At 42.3% G+C, this 19,296-nt stretch overlaps 1 protein-coding gene across 4 annotated transcripts in view; it reads right to left on the minus strand.

The window, feature by feature from the left end:
- tln2a (talin 2a) overlaps nt 1-19,296 on the minus strand; it is a 91,523-nt gene that overhangs the window by 38,411 nt on the left and 33,816 nt on the right. For all 4 annotated transcript variants that reach the window (XM_062388030.1, XM_062388005.1, XM_062388021.1 and 1 more), the window contains exons 3-13: nt 9,816-9,993; nt 9,238-9,335; nt 8,116-8,245; nt 7,707-7,859; nt 6,709-6,851; nt 6,035-6,162; nt 5,722-5,785; nt 5,512-5,616; nt 2,990-3,145; nt 2,155-2,256; nt 1,223-1,299 (exon numbers count right to left, since the gene is read on the minus strand). In XM_062388030.1, the coding sequence (XP_062244014.1) occupies nt 1,223-1,299; nt 2,155-2,256; nt 2,990-3,145; nt 5,512-5,616; nt 5,722-5,785; nt 6,035-6,162; nt 6,709-6,851; nt 7,707-7,859; nt 8,116-8,245; nt 9,238-9,335; nt 9,816-9,951 (1,292 nt within the window). In that variant the 5' untranslated portion in view covers nt 9,952-9,993. The remainder of the gene's footprint in view (nt 1-1,222; nt 1,300-2,154; nt 2,257-2,989; nt 3,146-5,511; nt 5,617-5,721; nt 5,786-6,034; nt 6,163-6,708; nt 6,852-7,706; nt 7,860-8,115; nt 8,246-9,237; nt 9,336-9,815; nt 9,994-19,296) is intronic.

The following is a 19,296-nucleotide window of genomic DNA, read 5'->3' on the forward strand; positions in this document are numbered from 1 at the left end:
ACACACACACACACACACACTATCCTCCTTCAAGACAAAGCTTTGCTGCTGTGTTTGCCCCTCAGATAAGGCCTTCCACACTTTGGCTCGCTATGTGTTTGCAGGCTTAACGACGTTTGCCTTCAGCCCTGTGCACAACTCCCAGATAAAAGCAAAAAGCTAAAATATATACACAATAACAATTTAAGCAAATATTCTCTCAGTTCAACTCAGAATAGAAATATCAATTAAGGCTAGAATGGAAAAAAAGAGCTTCGGAATCCACGGTGGATAAATAAGCTAACGCACAGGAAATGTTCTGATAGAGCCTTTCCCGAGTCCAGTGCGGTGAAATTTCCTCCACATAACGATTATCTCTCAGGATAAAGTCCGGCTAAGGAAGTGCTCGTGTGATGAAATGAGGGCCTGGAAGATGGATGTGAGAGCTGTGGTCCGGGGGCAGCAGTGAGAAGGAAATTGAAACAGGAGCCAGTGTGATATTGTGTTTGCAATGAGTTTTATATGCTGCTGCTGCTGCTCATGGAAGAAACATCAACATCACGGCGGTTTTATCTGGATCATAGCACAGTGAGGCAGCACATATGGGATTAATCTATAGAGCCACATGTTGGACGTCTAGGGGCTTTATTTCCATAGTTACATAAGGAAAGCTCTGCAGAGGCTTGTTTGTTTTTCCTATTTTTTATGATTTCAAAGTCGCCAACAGCAGTGGTGGGATGTGAAGAAGTACATTTACTTCATTAATGTTCTTAAGTACCTTTTTTATATAGCTGTACTTTACTTCAGTAAATTTATTTTTAGGTATATTTCACTTTTACTCCACTACATATATCAGCAAATATCTCTACTTTCTATTCCACTGTATGTTTACAATGCAATGCCCTGCATGTTCACATCGCTCCAATCCAAGCTGTAGGTGACATTAAACCCCGCCTCCTTCAATAGATTCAAAAGAGAATCCGCCATAATGATCTAGTTATATTAGGCAATAGGCTACGATCAGAAAATACTTTTACTCATAATATATTAAGTATATTTGAAAGCAAGTACTTACTTACTTTCACTCAAGTACAAAATAATTTGTTACTTTTATTCTGACTTGTGTACATTCTTGTCATTTTATTTGTCTTGTCATTTGATTCAGTATGTTTGAGGATTTACTCCACCACTGGGCAAAAGAAGGACGACAACTCTCTGTGACGATGACAAAATCAATACTTACTTTTTCGGGGATACAGATTCCTCCAACATGGTCGACTCTTCATCGCCTTCCAATCCAAAACGGTCCTTGCTTTGCTTCTGCAGGAAAAAGAGAAAAAACACAGTGTTTGATTCAGTGGGAGCCAGAACAACCAGTTACACAAGATAAATCAGGAGCATAAAACATTAGACTCAAAGAATGGAAAATATTGTAATCTGCTATAAAAAAAAGCTAAAGGTACAGTGTTAAAAGTAAAGAAACTACACATCCCATAAACCATTGCACTGGTCCTCACTAACACCGCTCTCGGTTGCATGACCTGACTTGTAGTGATATTAACGCCTCTGGACTCTTTCTGTTATCTAAAAAAAAACATGTTAGAGAGGGAACTCAGAGTCTTTGGTCAAAGCAATGTAACATTGGACCATCCATTTCTGGCAGACATGAAGTTCCGCAATTGGGGTAAAGATTTCCATGGTAACAGTGAGGTCCACCAATCAGAGACGTCACTATTACACCTGAGGATTGTGGGTAGTGAACCTGTTTTAGTGAATACAAAGTAGATAATAAAGACTCAACGTGTTAATCATTTTTTTCACTAAGGAAATAGCATAGGAAATATAATGCACCCAGTGAAGCACTGAACACTAATAGGCTTACACTGATTCAACTCATGATCCTAGGTCACTTCCACTCATTATTTAACAAGTGCTAATGCTTCTGATAGTTAATTATAATTGCTTTCATATTGAAAGGTCAGCTGATTGCTCTGCATTGCATGGTTATTTCTTACAGGACACACCAGCACCTTCTTTTAGCCTGAGCATGCACGCACGCACGCACGCACGCACGCACGCACGCACACACGCACAGAGAGATCTGAGACTCTATCTGCCACAGGAGTAGAGCGGTTCATTACGATTCATCCGTGTCCCCGGAGATAAATGTCTCACCTTTTTCAGGATGATATCGATGTAGCCGGCGATGAGTTGGGAGATCTGCTCCCCTTCAGTGGTCTGCACCGAGTAGTAACTCTCCTGGTACTCCCCGAAGTCCTACGCAAACACACACACACACACAGGCCAATCCTTAATATGCATACAGGACTGTAAGAAAAGTATCCTCTGCACTGGCTGAGGATTATTTACTATGAGGATTAATGTGGATCCCTGGGTCCTAGCTTCAGATGAGCACTGCATATTATGTTGGATGACAAACTGCTGCAACGCCAGTCAGTCAGATTAACAAGAAATATCTCAGAAGAAATAGTTTGTGTTCTCTCATAACTCTGGGATGTTCTCCAGCTATATACATGTACATCCTGTATAAAAGAATAAGTTACGGCGAATCCTCTATCATCCTCTGTCACCTTCCCCGGGTAAATCAAGAGCTGCTCCACGCTGCGAAATCAAACTTCACATTCTGGAACACACTCTGCTAAATTAACAGAGCGACGCAGAGGCCATGTTAATTTAATAGAGATGGTGATTCGACCAGATCAGCAAGATTAAGTCCATTTTTTTTTAGCGGCTGGCAGCAGAAACAAAGGTGGGTTATTGACGAGGAAGACAAAAGAGTCCGTTGAGTAAGTGGAGAGCACAAGGGAAAGGCTACAGAGCTTTCTAGAGGGATTGTTTAAACACTGAAGGAACTGTTGGTACCAGCAAGTCAAACTCACTTACAACATATTAATTGATATTATCCCTGTGTGGGTTGAGTGGAGACAAATATTCAGAACCAGTGTTTCCGTTGTGTTTTCTGTGATTGTCCAGCTTGTGTGTGTCGTACCAGGGTGAAGCTCTTGGGCGACGCCGCCCACCTCTTCACTGTGGTGAGTGGCCACTCCTGAACCACGTCTTTAGTTTTCTCTTCCACTCTCATCACCGACTCTTTGGTGATGCCCAGGAGCCGCGGCACCAGCTTGTTCTTACTCTTCATCTTCTCCTGCAAAACACAAAGACACAATGTATGACTTACATTGACTTGTATTCATTTAGCTTGATGTACTACTACCTTGTGGACTACTCAACCATGACCATAACTACTACTTGACTCACTGTTCGGTTCTCTCCCCACAACAACTAATTACCACATTATAATATATAATGTGGAATGTTATAATATGTCAATTATAAAATATTCTCTAAAGGAAATTATCCTTATAACCTCAAAACTTAAGTGGTTTATTATTCACTGACAAATACAGGTATTAAGGTTTTGATCAGTCTCAGTAATTGGCTGCTAATCGCTAAGACCTTTATATTTGTCTCATCCTGTCTTGATTTGATGTACATGAGCAACATATAATGTTCCTCCTTTCCTTTTCTAATATAACCAGAATATGACACTGCAAAACAATTATCCTCATTAGACCATATTGTTGAAAAAAAGTCAGAAAGATTGGATTTAAACAGAGGATCAAGCAAAAAACGACCCAAGCAAACCATGTTAAATGTCACTTTCACTGCCTTGAGGCAACAACTCTGTTCAAATTCATTTGTCAGCCTGCTGAAGGTTTTACTGGAATCACTTAAAGATCACCTAAAGTTCAAGAAATACAAATTCAACGCGCATCTGCCGGGACGGATAATCATTGTTTGAACCGGTACAAAAAAAAAGATCTCAGTGAGTAATTAAAATGTGACGTCTTAATCACATCTTTATCTGCCTGTCAACATCTCTCGTCCTCCCCGTGCACTCACTAAACCTCTGAATCTTCCAGCTGCTCTCTGACACACAGGCCATTTTCTTCACCCGCTTTTTTTTCTGCCCGGCCGCAGCAAACGTTTCTACAGTTGGGGAGCAGATGGACAGAATGTGATGGGCTGTGACGTGAGGGCAAAGGGGTGAGTCGTGTAAAAAGTCCTGGAGGGCCAGTAAACTCTCCGGGGCCTCCAGGGGTTGTACGGGTTAGGACTATAGGCTGAATTCCATTTTTTTTTTTTTTCAGGGTTATTTTTAAGATGTTTCCGCTCCACTGGCAGACGCCTGAGGATGACGGGAACGACAGAGGTGAGCAGATAAGACGTCAAACTGATCAGGGGGAACACGGATCCAAAGGGCAAGAAGTGGAACGATTTGTGTGTTTGAGGCTTTAAAAAGGAATTCAAGGCTGAGAACAGTGTGGACCAACAGAAGTGGGGAATGTGCAAGACACTTGAGAAGCTGAGCTCCGATTTAGTAAAGCTTTGATTTCATATAGGTCCTGTTTGCTCTCATCGCTTGCTGATGAGAACCTGGAAAGTGTCAGGCGAGAGAGTCAATAACAGCAGCATGTGTGAAATTTCTATTTTTTCAAGCTATTACCAGGAGCGATCTCATTTTTTTGACATGAGCTGAGCAATGAGAGGTGACATCTGGAAAGCAATTTCTAATCGAAGACGGGGACGCTTCCTGTGACTTCGTGCAGGACTTCCTCCTGGTGACAGATGATGTGAGGGGAGAACGAAAGAGAAGAGAGTTTATCTGTCACTCTCGTCATAGCAGCAGCTCCACAGGTACAAGTGGAAAAAAGCAAATTTCCCCTAACAGCAGGCGTCTGCTGGAAGTCAGAATTATTTGGGAGTTGAAGTGAGTTTTCTCGGTGAGACTTCTACCAGGTTCCCTCACTCTCCAGTTGTTCTGAAATAATCCGAGCACCACGCTCGACTGCACGGACGACATTTGGTTTCCATCCAGGAGCAAAAACTAATTACTTGTGGATGAGTTGCCACCGCTGTGGGTTGGTGAGAGAGGAAGAGACGCATGGGGGGGAAATGTACGGACTTCCTTATCAATCACAGCTCCACTTCCTTTCTAAACTTGTGTCTGTTTCTATGGTTCTAAATGTATTTATCAAATAATGTCAGAAATCTCTGTCTGAAAGTGACACGCATATCTAAAGAAACATTTCGTTGATCCACTCAATGTTTTGTGATGGCCTTTGCAGCGTGGTACTACTTTATAAAACTTTTGTACCAAGGGCATTTTATCATGAATCTTATAGAAACTGTTCCTGAGATGAGACGCTCTGAATGTTCAGGTGGATACAAACACTCTCTCCCCTGCAGGGTCGAGCCTTCAATCTCTTTATCCAATGAGAACAGATTTCACACTCCAGAGATAAAAAGGCTCCGACTACAGTTCGACTAATTCCAAAACCTGCGCCCTCATTTTTAAATTAAAAAGAAAGAAATTAAGAGTCTTCAGGCTAGATTTTCCACTTTTTGAGGGTGAGTGATCTTTTCTTTGAAAATAATGCTGCAGTGGAACTTTATTAAACACATTTTTTGGGGTAAAAGCACAGGCATAAAAGCAAGTTTTCAACTTACCTTGACCAGGAAGAAGGAGACGCCATAGGTCCGCAGAGATCGAGCCAGTTTGACATATTTCACTTTGGCTTCGATCTCTGTCATTTCTCCACAGTCTTTATGGTCCTGCGGGTAAAATTACACAAACATTACACATCTGAACAACCGGTGCACAATCATGGGATAAGCTGACGTTAAAAACAAATCAACAAGAGAGGATTGTGACCAGACCTGGAATATCGTCTTCTCAGATCCTCTCTGCTTGATGTATTCTTTGGGTAGAAACTCCTTCAGGCTAAAGGAGAGAAAAACAGAAACACAGGAGGAGATGAAATTCATATCAAAGAGTCTTTGAATTTTACTGCTCCACCATTAAAACTCAAATAAAAAGGATTAATAACTCCCAAGGATTGTATCCACTCCCAATGCTGGATTTAACAAATGACCGCAAATGTTTCTGTTGATAGTGACAAGAAGAAGAACTTTAAGTCATTGTTACTCCAATCAAAAAATGTTTACAGAATATCACTGTGCAGACACTTACTCTAAGAAACCAGGTTTGTGTTTGTGCTCCATGTGAGGTCCAAACTGGATCTGAGCCTGAATCCCTCCAAACTCACAGGCCTTCTCGAACGATACAGGGTGAGAACCGTTCAGGATGTCGTCCCGAGCCTGAGAACAAAACATACTTCCCTTCATTAGGTAAAAGTAGAAGCAACTCCGTTAAGCACATTTTGGTTGCTACTCGTCACTATTCTGTGATGGGGAACAAACAGGTGGTACAGTGTATATCCTGTGTTATGGTTCAATTATCTTCTGTGTACATTTGAATGGTTGGAGCGTTGGTGTGCTATCATCTCATTCTCACTTTTATACAGTAAGATAAGACATTTTTTTAGTTTAATAACTAGTGAGAGACATGGCTGAGTATTGCATCTTAACACTGCACTACTAAATCTAAGGCACAAAATGAGGAAGGAAGAGTCATTTTAAGGTCATTGAAGTAATTTATCCATGAAGTATTTCAAGGTCATTTTGAGGACCAATAAGGAAGGAGTAAGAAACTAATGTCCATTTGATTTGAGGCAAAACAACTTCACCCAGTGCTTTCGTTCTTTAGACAGACATGTTCCTGCTTCAACAGTCATTGATTCAAGTGATCGATCAGGAGCCTTGAGGGAAACAGACGTAGCATGAGACATGAAAACAGGGTCAGACCTGTACGTAAAGCAGGTTGAGTTGGACCGGGTCCCTGGAGTCCACATTCTGGTCCGAGTAGAAGAACTTGCGTCTGAGCAAGAGCGTCTCGTTCTCGTCCACGCCCTGCTCTCTGAATGTTCTGCTGTGGTCCAGCCAGTTCACTGCAAACACACAATCACAGGGATCAGATTATAATAAATATTATATTAACTTGTATACATAGCACCTTTCAAGGTACCCTAGGCTGCTTCACAAAAACAGAGCAGTAGTTACGAAAAAGTAGTAGACAGTTATTTCTTTTAAAAAGGATTCATCTACATATTATTTTAAGCATTATAGTCCAATATGAGCAATTATAGCAGAGAACAAATACAAAAATAAGATAATATGGATCTTAACAGGCTTAACAAATGCTTCAGTATAAGAATAAATCAAACATATCTGTTATTTTCTCTATATGTAGGAACTTGGACATCTTTCTTGGACAGAATAGGTCAAAGCCTGTTTTGCTACTCAGGGGAACTTCAAAATCTTCCAGGAGAAGTCTGCTGAAGGGACATTGATTTTTTGTCAACTATGATCAAATCTCCTTTTTACCTGGTTTATCCAAACAAAAGTCACTAAGCTACAAAACCTCTCCATCACAATCATTAGGCCAAGTGGATGCGGCCTGTACTTGTGCTCTATTATCACTGAAGTATAACTCGTTGTGTGTAATTTGTGCCAAATGAATTGAAATGTCAAATTGGTCGAACAAAGGAAACGATGCGTCTTGCTCTAGAATTCTGTTGTCGGTTAAATTCAAGATGGGTACATGCAGAGTGGCAGTGGATGTGAGATAAACTGGAGAAGGAAGAATCCAACCTAAGGTCATAAGATCTCAACGTACCACTCCCAATTTCCAGCAAGAAATGGTAGATATTACAGGTAGCTGGTAAAATGAGAATGACCTGCTTTGGCAAGTTTAGATCTTTGATTGTACACTATCAAGTCAAATATAATTCTACTGCACGTACAGTCATCGTCTGTGTGTAGTTTGGCTTTCAGCTTCTCCATCTTCCTTTCGTCTCGCAGCAGTGTCCTGTCTTTCTTCAGCGTGCCCATCCCGTCCTCCTTCTTCTCCTCCACCAACTCCTGGATCACAGAGTATTCCTCGTAGTTGGTGATGCCTGGAATCCAAAAATGTATTCAGTATCATGATAGTGCATGTTTGATCATATTTTAGCATTTTTTATTGGTGTCTCCTCATGATATATTCACATTTGAAAGTCTGCAAAAAACTGTACACAAAAGGTTAACATATACTTGCTTTCGCTGATTATTTATTTATAGATTTTAATAAGTAGAAATACTATAATAATACAATCAACTGTATAAACCAAATCTGGAGGGTAAAAAAAACACAGATGGAGATCGACTATGTACCTATTCTACTGCATATAGTCACAAGCAGCTCTCCCACTGTTTTGGAATCGTCCACCATGATGGTTTTAACGGCCCCGTCCAACATTTTGATTTTCTGGGGCCTCTGCTTCTTCTTATATTCGAGGATATCCTGCACCAAGACAACAGAAGTGAGGGAGGGGGAAAAAAGAGTTAACAAGAAAGAAATGCAGGAACAAAATGTCCCCAAAAAGACGAGTGAGAGAAGCTCAGAGCAGCCATTGAGAATATTGTCGAATGTATCCAGGTTACGTGCCTCAATAGGGAGAATATAGGCCAGAAAACCCAATTTAACGGCTGCCAATCACAGCCCGCCACTGCCGTCCAATCACAACAATGAGGTAGAGATTTTGAGAGATTTGGTTCAGAGTGATTGGTCACAGTCATGGCTTCTACCTGGTTTGCCTTTGGTGGAGTTTTAAAGAGGAGAAACCATTGAGAGCTGCAAGACCGAAGCCAGAGCTGTGGTGAGACGGAGAGATACAGATACACAGAGCCAGAGGGGGTCGGCCTTCAGAAGCAGGAATAGGATTAAAAAAAACAAGCTGGCTGAGAATCCATCACTGACCGGAGGACTTTAATTATAAAAACTATCCTGCACTTTTATTTGCTCGCTCTGCTCCGCTCCTGATATTGTTCCTCTGCTCTGTTTTAATTGACTTTGGTGGATTTATAAAGTGGTTTTAATTGATATAAATAGTTTTGATTTAATTTTCCCTCACTATAATAGACACTTTGTGAATAATAAGAACAGCTCATTATCTAGTGTTAGACCTCACTTAGCAGTTTGGATTCAGGCATTACAGTTTAGAAAATAACTCAACATTAAAGAAAATACACATGATCTGAGTGTAAATAATGTGTGTGTGTGTTTGTGTGGGAGTGTGCCTACGTGTTCGAGAGAGTACAATGATTTCCAGTGTGTGCTGTTGTGCTGTATGTCCAGGTCAGTGTTATTCACACATGTTCCTCCAGGGTTTCAATCACACAGAGCTCCCAAGGTAACCGTGTGTGTGTGCGTGTGTGTTTTTGTATTATTCTTCTTCAAGGCTCTCATGTTAACCTCTGCCACCGCTCTGGGTAAACACAGGTTAATGTATTTACCCCATTGCGCAGCATGTAGTAGTCCAGTGTCCTTCCAGACTCCAGCCAGATTCCTTTCCTGGGGTCTTCATCAGACAGAAACAGACCATAGTCTGAAGCTGGAGCAGACAGGAGACATATCAGCATTTAAGATATTGTGCTGGTGAATATCAATGTGTGAGGATCAGATGACAAAATATCCGCTCCAGGGGCTCTATCGAACTTTTCAGTTTTTAGCTGCTTGAAAACCCCGTAAAAGAGTAGAGGCCAATATCCATAGCAGAGTTGATCCCAGAACTGTCAAATGATGTATCTAAAAGCAGCATGCAACTGGATTTGTTATGATCAATGTTAATTCCAAGACTGAACTATGACAAACAACATATTTTGGTCTGCTGCTCAGGTCTCAGCCAGGAGAAGTCACGTCTCCATCTGCACATCTCCTAATCAGTCCCAGAACAAATGGGCTGTAAACTCTGGTCCACAAACAGGAGGCAGCTGCACTTACATGTCATCCTATGGCTCGAACTCCAGCATCATGCCTCCCTGTTTCTTCTACAGTTTACACCCTGACTTGTCCATTTTAATATCCATCTTACCCTGTCCGGTCTGAGCCTCTTGGACTCTCTCTCTGATGATCCTGCAGGCATCGTAGATGGCTGTGCAGGGCTCAAACTGCATCGTTTTCACCACATTGCAGTGGCGAACGCAGATTTTCAGCGACAACACCACCATCCTGGCAGGTGTTGTGGGCGGGGGCGGGGTCTGCGGCTACACCTGCACAGAAAAAAGGAGAAGACGGAGGAGGTTGAGTTTGTTTAGTGGCAAAAGTGCGGCATGGTCCAAAACGTGAGCACAGTGATGAAACCCGACTTTGCTAAATAAGCCAGATGACGACACTGACAAAATGTAACAACTATTCACAGTAGCATCACTGACATGCTTGATAAATGAGTAGCTTTAATCGTTTGATTACCCCAAACGATTTCGATATGAACGTGAAGAAAACTTCATAAGACAAAAGAGCGGACAAGACTTGAATGACTTTTTTAAGTCAGCCCATCTGGGGGGGGGGGGGGGGGGGGTCTCTTTCGAGTAAAGAAAGTTAAGCTGAAAGAAAATTCACAGCGACTGGCAGAAAAGCAACTCTGCATCTTTTTTTTTTACAAGAAGCTATAGATGAAACAAACCACTCTTTAATCATCAGACCTCTAATCTGTAACTTCACCGATGACAAAAACATCAACAACCTGAACAAAAATTTAATGGGGAAAGCTCATGTGGAAAAAATTGTATTGAGACAATTAGCCTTTGCAAACATGCTGTGCAATAAGAGAGACCGGTTCAGCAATCACTACATTATAATCCTCACATACACAACTAAACACTTTCAGCGTGGTTGACCTAAAAGCATGGTTCACATTCTCTTACCATATATACAGTTAATCAAACTATATCCTTAATATTACACTGGAAAAAGCCTGTTGAACCGTGAGTCTGCTTCCTCAACTGTTCATGGTTATGTAACACATAAATAAACAATAATCAACGCAGCTATAATACTTTGATAACAATGAATGAAATGACAATCTGAACATAGTAACAGTTTGAAAAGCAAAACTAGTGGTGATGAAGGGACAGAGAATTATCAGAGGAGTCTGCTGCTGCCCTCCGTTTTATGGGGAGTTTCAGTTCATTGTTCAACTGTCCAGAGCTTTATTAACTGTTTTTGTTCACTCTCACTCTTTTGTGGCCGGAGCTGGCAGCTGTTTTCCAGTGAAAAAGCTTTTAAACCCAGTTTAGCTGCTCAACACTTACAGCAGCAGATGTTTGAAACCAGCACGGTGCAACATGGGACAGATATTAAATCTAATAAAACCAGTTCAGCTCGTCCGTATTTTCATCAAGAAAATTAAGATAATAAATGTAGACTGTGTCGGAATAAACACAAGTATATGATAGTTCGACTTGCAAAATGTGCAACTATCATTCAGCCCAGACCCATTGGTTTAAAAAAACAGTCTACATTTGAGTTTCTCTTTAATCAACAGGGAAACTAGACATTGGGAACATCACTAGTTCAGAAACAAATAAAAAAACTGCAGCGATTCACAGGGACTAAAAAACAGGAAAAAGAAGGAGAAGACCGCTCTGACCTCCCCAACAGAGCACCTCCTGTCTGGCACCAATGGAAACACAGAACTCCTCTATGCCGAGGGGGAGGTCAAAGTTCAGGGGTCAATGCGGTCCATGGCTGAAGTGCACAGGCGGCCCCTCATCTGCTCCGCTGGCTTCTGACCCTGACTCAGACATTCAGAATCTGGTTCCTATGTGAGATGTGTTCACATACAGGAGTGAAGGTGTTTGACTGGCACGCCAAGCTGAAACTCGGTGTGTTGAAGGGTGTTGATGGGTGTGCTGAAAAATCCACGTTAAAAGCCATAAATAATTAGTCAGGCAGCCTTTGAAAGATGAATGTGAAGCAGATCATTTCAAAAAAATTCTGAGAAAATACATCTCTGATCTTATTGAGTTTAATAACTGCCTCCATTAGTGCACTTCTCTTCATCACAGACTGAACATTTCTCAGTTATTGCTCCGTCTCAATCAGTGAAGCACTTCCACAAACCTGCTGCTGAGGCAGGGTTGGACCAAAGCCTAAACACTTCACTAACCACTGGCTGTAATTCGTACCATCAGATCCCCACACATCTTAAAGCGCTGGTGCCATCTTGCATCAGTTACAATATGAGCGGTTATTCTAGTGATCAAGCACCGTGAAGCTTACATTTGTCTGAAGGAAAAGTTCGGGTCTCCAAAAGAACAATCACGACACACAAAACTTTCAATGACCCCCCCCAATAAAAGCGACTTTCTAGTGACACAGGCTGAGGGTTATGTTCAAGTATATGAAATACTACAAATTCTGTGTTGTATGAATCTTCAAAGCATATGCATCAGTTTCATAGTCTAAGTTATGATCACCCAACACCCACCCACATTATTATCGCTTCAATTTAAAGACAGATATTTGCTTCTGAGTGAAGGTTGTGGTTTTAAACTCTTCATTTTGGACGGAGAATGACAAACACTGAACTGTTTTATGGTCCTACTTGCTGGTGAACACAGACACAATGCAGTATTCAGCAGGTAAAGAGTTCTTTCAGGAGTTGGTAGAGACCACAAATACCGGTAAAAGACAGTGAGCCAGGGGGTCCAAAGTGTTAATGTTAGTCTGTAGTTGACTGTGGATGTGTAAGTTTACAAATCAAGGTGAAGGAGATGATATGTTGTGTTCGCTACTTCTTCTGCTGCTGCCCCGAAGGGGCCATAAACCTGAAGGGTTGAATTAGGGATGAGCGCAATTACTAAAGACAACATTTTGTTATCCTCATTAGTCAGCATGAGAAATGCAAGTCATTTACAAATCCAAGGCGGATGAGTAATGTGTTTCCTCCTCACTGTGCTTACACAATGGATAACGATTCTATCAATATAAAATGGACCTTTGTTTCATTACTATTGATGCAAATTATATTGCAATCATTTTTGTTTTTCCCAGCCATAGCCTCTGTTGTTTGTTCACCTCTATGAACAAATTGAGCAACACCACTGTAAATAATGTGATATTCATCTTGTAGACTGTAATGGCTGCCGCAAGTCTGATTAATGGTCAGACAATCAGCAGGAAGAAGTAAAGAGATAAGAGGAAGCAGTGAGGAGAGAGCCAGATAAACTAATTATAATATGATGAATTGTTTATCAGTGGAACCACCGTCTGGCGCAGCTCGACCGCAGGACATGAACTATGGAGAAAGCTAAAATATGGCTAAGTAACTGCAAACATAGAAATCACTCTTTATTGATTTTAACATAATGCTACATCACGGTTCACCATCTGTGATGTGACCAGCATTACTGCAATCCACCGCACCCCCGAGGTGCCTGTTCATTTCACTGTAATTGCGTCTGTACTGTGAAACCAGCGGGTCGTCACTCCAGTTTAATGGATTTCTGACTTGTTTTGTGAAACCACGTCCCTCCATCACATCCATGAGTCTCTCACTGGAAACTATAAGGACGTGATCAACAGGTTGAACAGATGATTGTGCAGCTCTAATGTCTGCATGCATCAGTGTGGGTGTGGCTACAGACAAGTGCAGCAGGGCACATGTCTGACCACACCCATTAGAATTACTGCAGGTTTAGGAGGTCAAACTAATGGCGGTTAGACACTTCTTTTTAACCTGGTGTAAAGTCTTTCTTCTTCTTTAAAAAAAAAAAACACTTAGTGCTTCATTGATGCAATTAGCCAAAAGAAGAAAATGTTGATACATGTACAGATGTATGTAGCTTCAAACACTAGGGTACTCTAAATCAAAATCAATGACAACCTTGTTTGATGATGCTATGAAGCCGCATTGGATCATGGGAGTTGTGTTCACATATCATGTTCATGGATTAAGTTTTATTTGCGTTATGCAGAAGAAGGTAATGGATAATTGTGATCCATTACAAATGAACAATACAAACTGTGGAAAGAAAAAACAGTCAACTGGCTACCACATCGCCGTAAATCATTTGCCCAGAAGTTATAGCAGAGACGGGAAATGCCAGTGATAACTCAATTAAAAAGGTCACCAAAATAAAGCGTCCTGTTACCTTGTATTAATGTATTTTAATCTGAACATTGTTGGAAAAAATTTTAATAATGCTAGTATACAAGTAAAGGAAATAAATAACATTCTAGTCATTTTAGGCATTTTAATTAAGAATTGTTACATATTATTACTTATTACAATAATTCTGTATGTGAATGTAAATATTCCCTAAACTTTACCATTAGCGCCACTAACGAGCCATTTAGCTTCTTTCTCTCAACTGTACCGACAACGCAGCAGAATAATAATTCAATATTCATACAGTCCATTACTAAAATTAAGAGGAATTCATCGTTATGCAGGTGTGCAAACTGAAGGCCCACCTTCACTATAGAAATCAATGAGCTCACATAAAACCTTGTTGTTATTGGCAATGTCACGCTCAGCCTGGATCAGTTATCTTTCCTCAGACCCCATTAAGCCTCTGAGACGTAAATCTTCTGTGAATTATAAGTTCCTACACTGCACAGAAACAACACATTTACAGAGTCAAAAAAACATAAAACTAGTCGTTTCAAACTTTTCTTAGGTAAATCTCTCGATCAGGACATAGAAGAGATTTCATTAAAAGCTGAACAAGGTATCATATATTCCCCTTTCCTAATATGAGACAGACATCTCATCTGAGTGCTATCAAATGAGGTGAGCAAGTTCATGTCCAGTGTCAGACGGAAAGACAGATGGACAACTAAATACCTGACAAAGTTCTCATAACTACCTCTGCAGAGGTTCAATTCTTTTAAAACAGTTCTGGTGCCTAAAGAGTGCCATAGCGAAAAAGCATAAAACGTTAGTCGACAATATCTATATATTTGTAAGATATTTGCACACTTTGATAAGAAAATCAAGAAAATAATTGAATCTGCCCAAAAATGTAATGATTTGGTCCTTGACCCATACCCCAGCCCGTCAGCACACTTCAATCAAAGTACTATCTGTAGCTTTGTTTAATCCTGTTAAGAGGTCAAAACTGGCAGCCAATTCTGGAATTGACATTTTGTTAGCTCAAGTCTACTATTGAGTTGAATTGAGATTAACAAGTTGATAATATCCCAGACAGAGAGGAACGAGCAATATTAGCCTAGTAAATAGCAGTTCCAACTTGAGTTCCATGAGACACAGAAGAGCTGCATATATCAGAATAAGCTGCGTGTCCTCCTCTACAGCAGCCTGCTACACCACTCTGGTCTTCATCTCCCTCCATGCTGGTAAATCCATCTGGATTCAGGCCCTGTGTGTTTGCCTGCATGCTTTATTTACCTGCCTGACTGCTTTATGTGTGCAGCAGGTCAAACACCTGCTGCACCAGGATGTTGTCAGTCTGTGGCTTTTTCTGTCTGATTGCTCCCTTTCAGCTTTGCTCCACAATGCTCACTCCTGCCTCAAGAGGGAGAGGAGATACACATCCACAGCCTCTTCCGTCATCTTCTATTAGGAGTGTTTGAGCAGAATTAGAAAATTAAACAAATGTAAAACCATGAAGCAGAGGAAAATAGGTCAGTGGACTCACATACTAAAGACACCGATCCATAAACACATGGACAAATGACATGCAGAGAATGCGAGCAAAGAATATAGATCATTAACACACTGTACGTTCCCACACTGTAATACGCGAGCTACAAAGCATTCCTCCTCCTCCTGACTTTAAACCCAACTGCACCGTCACACCTGCACTCCTCTGATCTGCTGCACGCTCACATAACAAAGAGTAGTCCACAGTAGCACTCTGCTGGGAGCCAACACTTCTCATGTGGTTCACACCAACAGCAGCAGAAACTCAATCAGGGCTTAACCATAGTGGACTAGCCTTTGGTAAATTATTAATTTTGAAAATAAATTCATGGTTTCAAGAAATGTGTGTGTAGTTGGACAAGGTTGATATTTGTTGTGAGTGAAATATCCTGACAACATCTCGATGGACTGTCAACAAATATATAGGATATGCCATGTGCCGAACTTGTCCTGAGTTTATCTGTAGCAGGTCAAAGCTTCCATGTCGTCAGTGACACGTCTCAATATCTATAGGTATAGTCAATCAATAGCAAATACACAAGTTAACGGTTACCAGAGGATGACTCGTGACAACTTTGGCGATCCCCTATACCTTTACTGTTATACCACCAGCTGGTCGACATTATGGTTGCTATTGAAATATTTCAGCAGCTGTGGTTGGATTGCTCTGAAACCTGATGCACTTATTTATCATCCCCAGAGGATGAGTATGTCATAGCTTGAACCCCCTCATGCCCTTTGGAATAAGACCAATTACCAACCAAACTAAAAGCTTTTCCCACTGCCTCCTCTCCGCTTGTGTAGCGTGCGTAGTGCTATTTAGGAAAGAGGCTAAATGCTAATGAAGACTTTAGCATTTAGCTCAAAGCACTAGCATATCCAAATATAACCTCACAGAACTGATAGCATAGCATCAATATTATTTGTGTGTTTGTCTGACTAATGATTGAATGTAAAGATTAAACTCAAAATTTAGAACTTTTCTTTAGTTTTTATTAAATATTTTTGTCAAATAAAATAACAATTTCTTTAATTTTTCCAATTCTTGATTCCCTAAAGAAAATGAATAGAACACAGGATACATGGACTTATAGCCCCACAGTTCAGACTGTGTCAAGTACATTGAAGAAAAAGCGTTGTAGTGATCACAGATAAAGTCAGCTGTATTGAAGCTGCCGAGCCCCAAAGGTCTTTTTAGCCTTGTATCATATTGACCCAGTATAAAAGCACACACCGAAGACACTGAGGAGTTGAGGTCACTGGGAAAGCCGATACTGTTCTTGTACTCGTCTTTCACAACAGAGTTGCTCGGAGCACAAGTGAGGCGGCCCTGGATGTGTCATATTGGTGCAGGTCAGAGTCACTGAAGGAAAACTGCACCTGGATCCATCCACAGAAACATGAACGCTGCAGAACTGAGAGCGTCTATTTGTTTCCACACCGCTGAGAGCCATGATGAGTAGATACAACTTGGTCTGATATGCACAGTTATCACAGAGACTTTGTGTGTTAAGCTTTGGAGTGTTTGATTCAGTAACTCTGAGACACAAGCTTTGACATAGATGCATAAACACAGACATCACAACGAAAGGGAAAACGAGGCAGCGAACGCCAAAACGAGAGGAAAGAAGGTTACATTGTCCCTTAGTGTACACACACAAGAGTCGATTTCATTTACAGAAAACTGCCAGCCTAAGAGTCAGACAAAAGCTCACCAGATAAAAAGGAAAATGAGAGCGAGCACTGGAACATGTAGCTTTTGTTCAATAGATCAATGAGGCACAGTGGTGCCTTCTGGGAAACACCCGGCCCTATTACAGTAACATGTCCTCTAATCTAATAGCAGAACAGTTCACAAGTCGAACAGGTCATTCCCAGAGGGGATTCTGGAACTGGGAACATATTCAATATTTGGCCAGAGCATGTCGGCAGCCTAGTTTCAACACCAGGGCCAAAGTGGGCTAGCACAGGGAAGTGTATGGTTCATCTGCTGATGAGTAGCATTAATTCAGCACCTTGTTGCCTTCAGTTCAGAGAAGAGTCAACTGTTTCTTCTGAAGTAAATAAACCAATTTGTACCACAGCTGCTTTTATATCCCTACAAACACCTTGTAAACTAAACATTAAAAACTCCCTTTGTCCGTTCATCAGATAGAAATCCAAACCCATCATCATCAAGCAGACTAGTGTCACCAGGCACAGCCACAAGAAGACAGCGGGTGATGAGCTGAGTGATATCAGTGACTCCTCTAAGTGCATATGAGCCGGTCAGTGACATCCTGCTCCTGCTCATGATGTGGCTCAGACGTCACACAGGCTCATGTCCAATTAATTACTTCCCCTTAATAATGTAAATGAAAGCAGGCTGATTGAATATGTAAACTTCTGAGATCTGTCAGGGAGACGACACTTTAGGGGTACATTTGGAAATACATGTCTCTCTCATCGTCATCCGCTTATCCGGGGTCAGGTCGCGGGGGGAGCAGCTCAAGCAGGGGGCCCCAGACTTCCCTTTCCCGGGCCACATTGACCAGCTCTGACGGGGGGATCCCGAGGCGTTCCCAGGCCAGTGTTGAGATATAATCTCTCCCCCTAGTCCTGGGTCTTCCCCGAGGTCTCTTCCCCACTGGACGTGCCTGGAAAACCTCCCAAGGGAGGCGCCCAGTGGGCATCCTTACCAGATGCCCGAACCACCTCAGCTGACTCCTTTCTAAGTAAAGGAGCAGCGGCTCTAATCCGAGTTCCTCACGGATGACTGAGCTTCTCACCCTATCCCTAAGGGAGACGCCAGCCACCCTTCTGAGAAAACTCATCTCGGCCGCTTGTACCCGCGATCTCGTCCTTTCGGTCATCACCCAGCCCTCATGACCATAGGTGAGGATAGGAACGAAGATCGACCGGTAGATCGAGAGCTTAGCCTTGCGGCTCAGCTCTCTTTTCGTTACAACGGTGCGGTAAAGCGAACGCAATACCGCCCCCGCTGCTCCGATTCTCCGGCCAATCTCACGCTCCATAGTACCCTCACTCGCGAACAAGACCCCGAGGTACTTGAACTCCTTCACTTGGGCTAAGGACTCATTTCCTACCCGGAGTAAGCAATCCATCGGTTTCCTGCTAAGAGTCATGGCCTCAGATTTAGCGGTGCTGATCCTCATCCCAGCCGCTTCACACTCGGCCGCCAGCCGATCCAGTGAGTGCTGAAGGTCACAAGCCGATGATCCAATGAGGACCACATCATCCGCAAAAAGCAGTGACGAGATCCTCAGACCACCGAACTGCAACCCCTCCCCACCACGACTACGCCTCGATATCCTGTCCATGTATATCACAAACAGGATTGGTGACAAGGCGCAGCCCTGGCGGAGACCAGCACCCACTGAGAACGAGACTGACTGGCTGCGGAGGACCCGAACACAGCTCTCGCTTTGGGAGTACAGAGATTGGATGGCCCTGAGGAGAGACCCCCTTACCCCATACTCCCGCAGCACCTCCCACAGTTTCTCCCGGGGGACCCGGTCATACGCCTTCTCCAGATCCACAAAACACAAGTGGACCGGATGGGCATACTCCCAGGCCCCCTCCAGGATCCTTGCGAGAGTGAAGAGCTGGTCCGTAGTTCCACGTCCGGGGCGAAAACCGCATTGTTCCTCTTCAATCTGAGGTTCGACGATCGGCCGAACCCTCCTTTCCAGCACCTTGGAGTAGACTTTACCATGGAGGCTGAGAAGTGTGATACCCCGGTAATTGGTACACACTCTCTGGTCCCCCTTTTTGAACAGGGGAACCACCACCCCGGTTTGCCACTCCTTTGGCACTGTACCCGACTCCCACGCGATGTTGAATAGGCGTGTCAACCATGACAGCCCCTCAACACCCAGAGTCTTTAGCATTTCTGGCTGGATCT

This window comes from Platichthys flesus, chromosome 1 (genome assembly GCF_949316205.1).
Source record: "Platichthys flesus chromosome 1, fPlaFle2.1, whole genome shotgun sequence".
NCBI lineage: Eukaryota > Metazoa > Chordata > Actinopteri > Pleuronectiformes > Pleuronectidae > Platichthys > Platichthys flesus.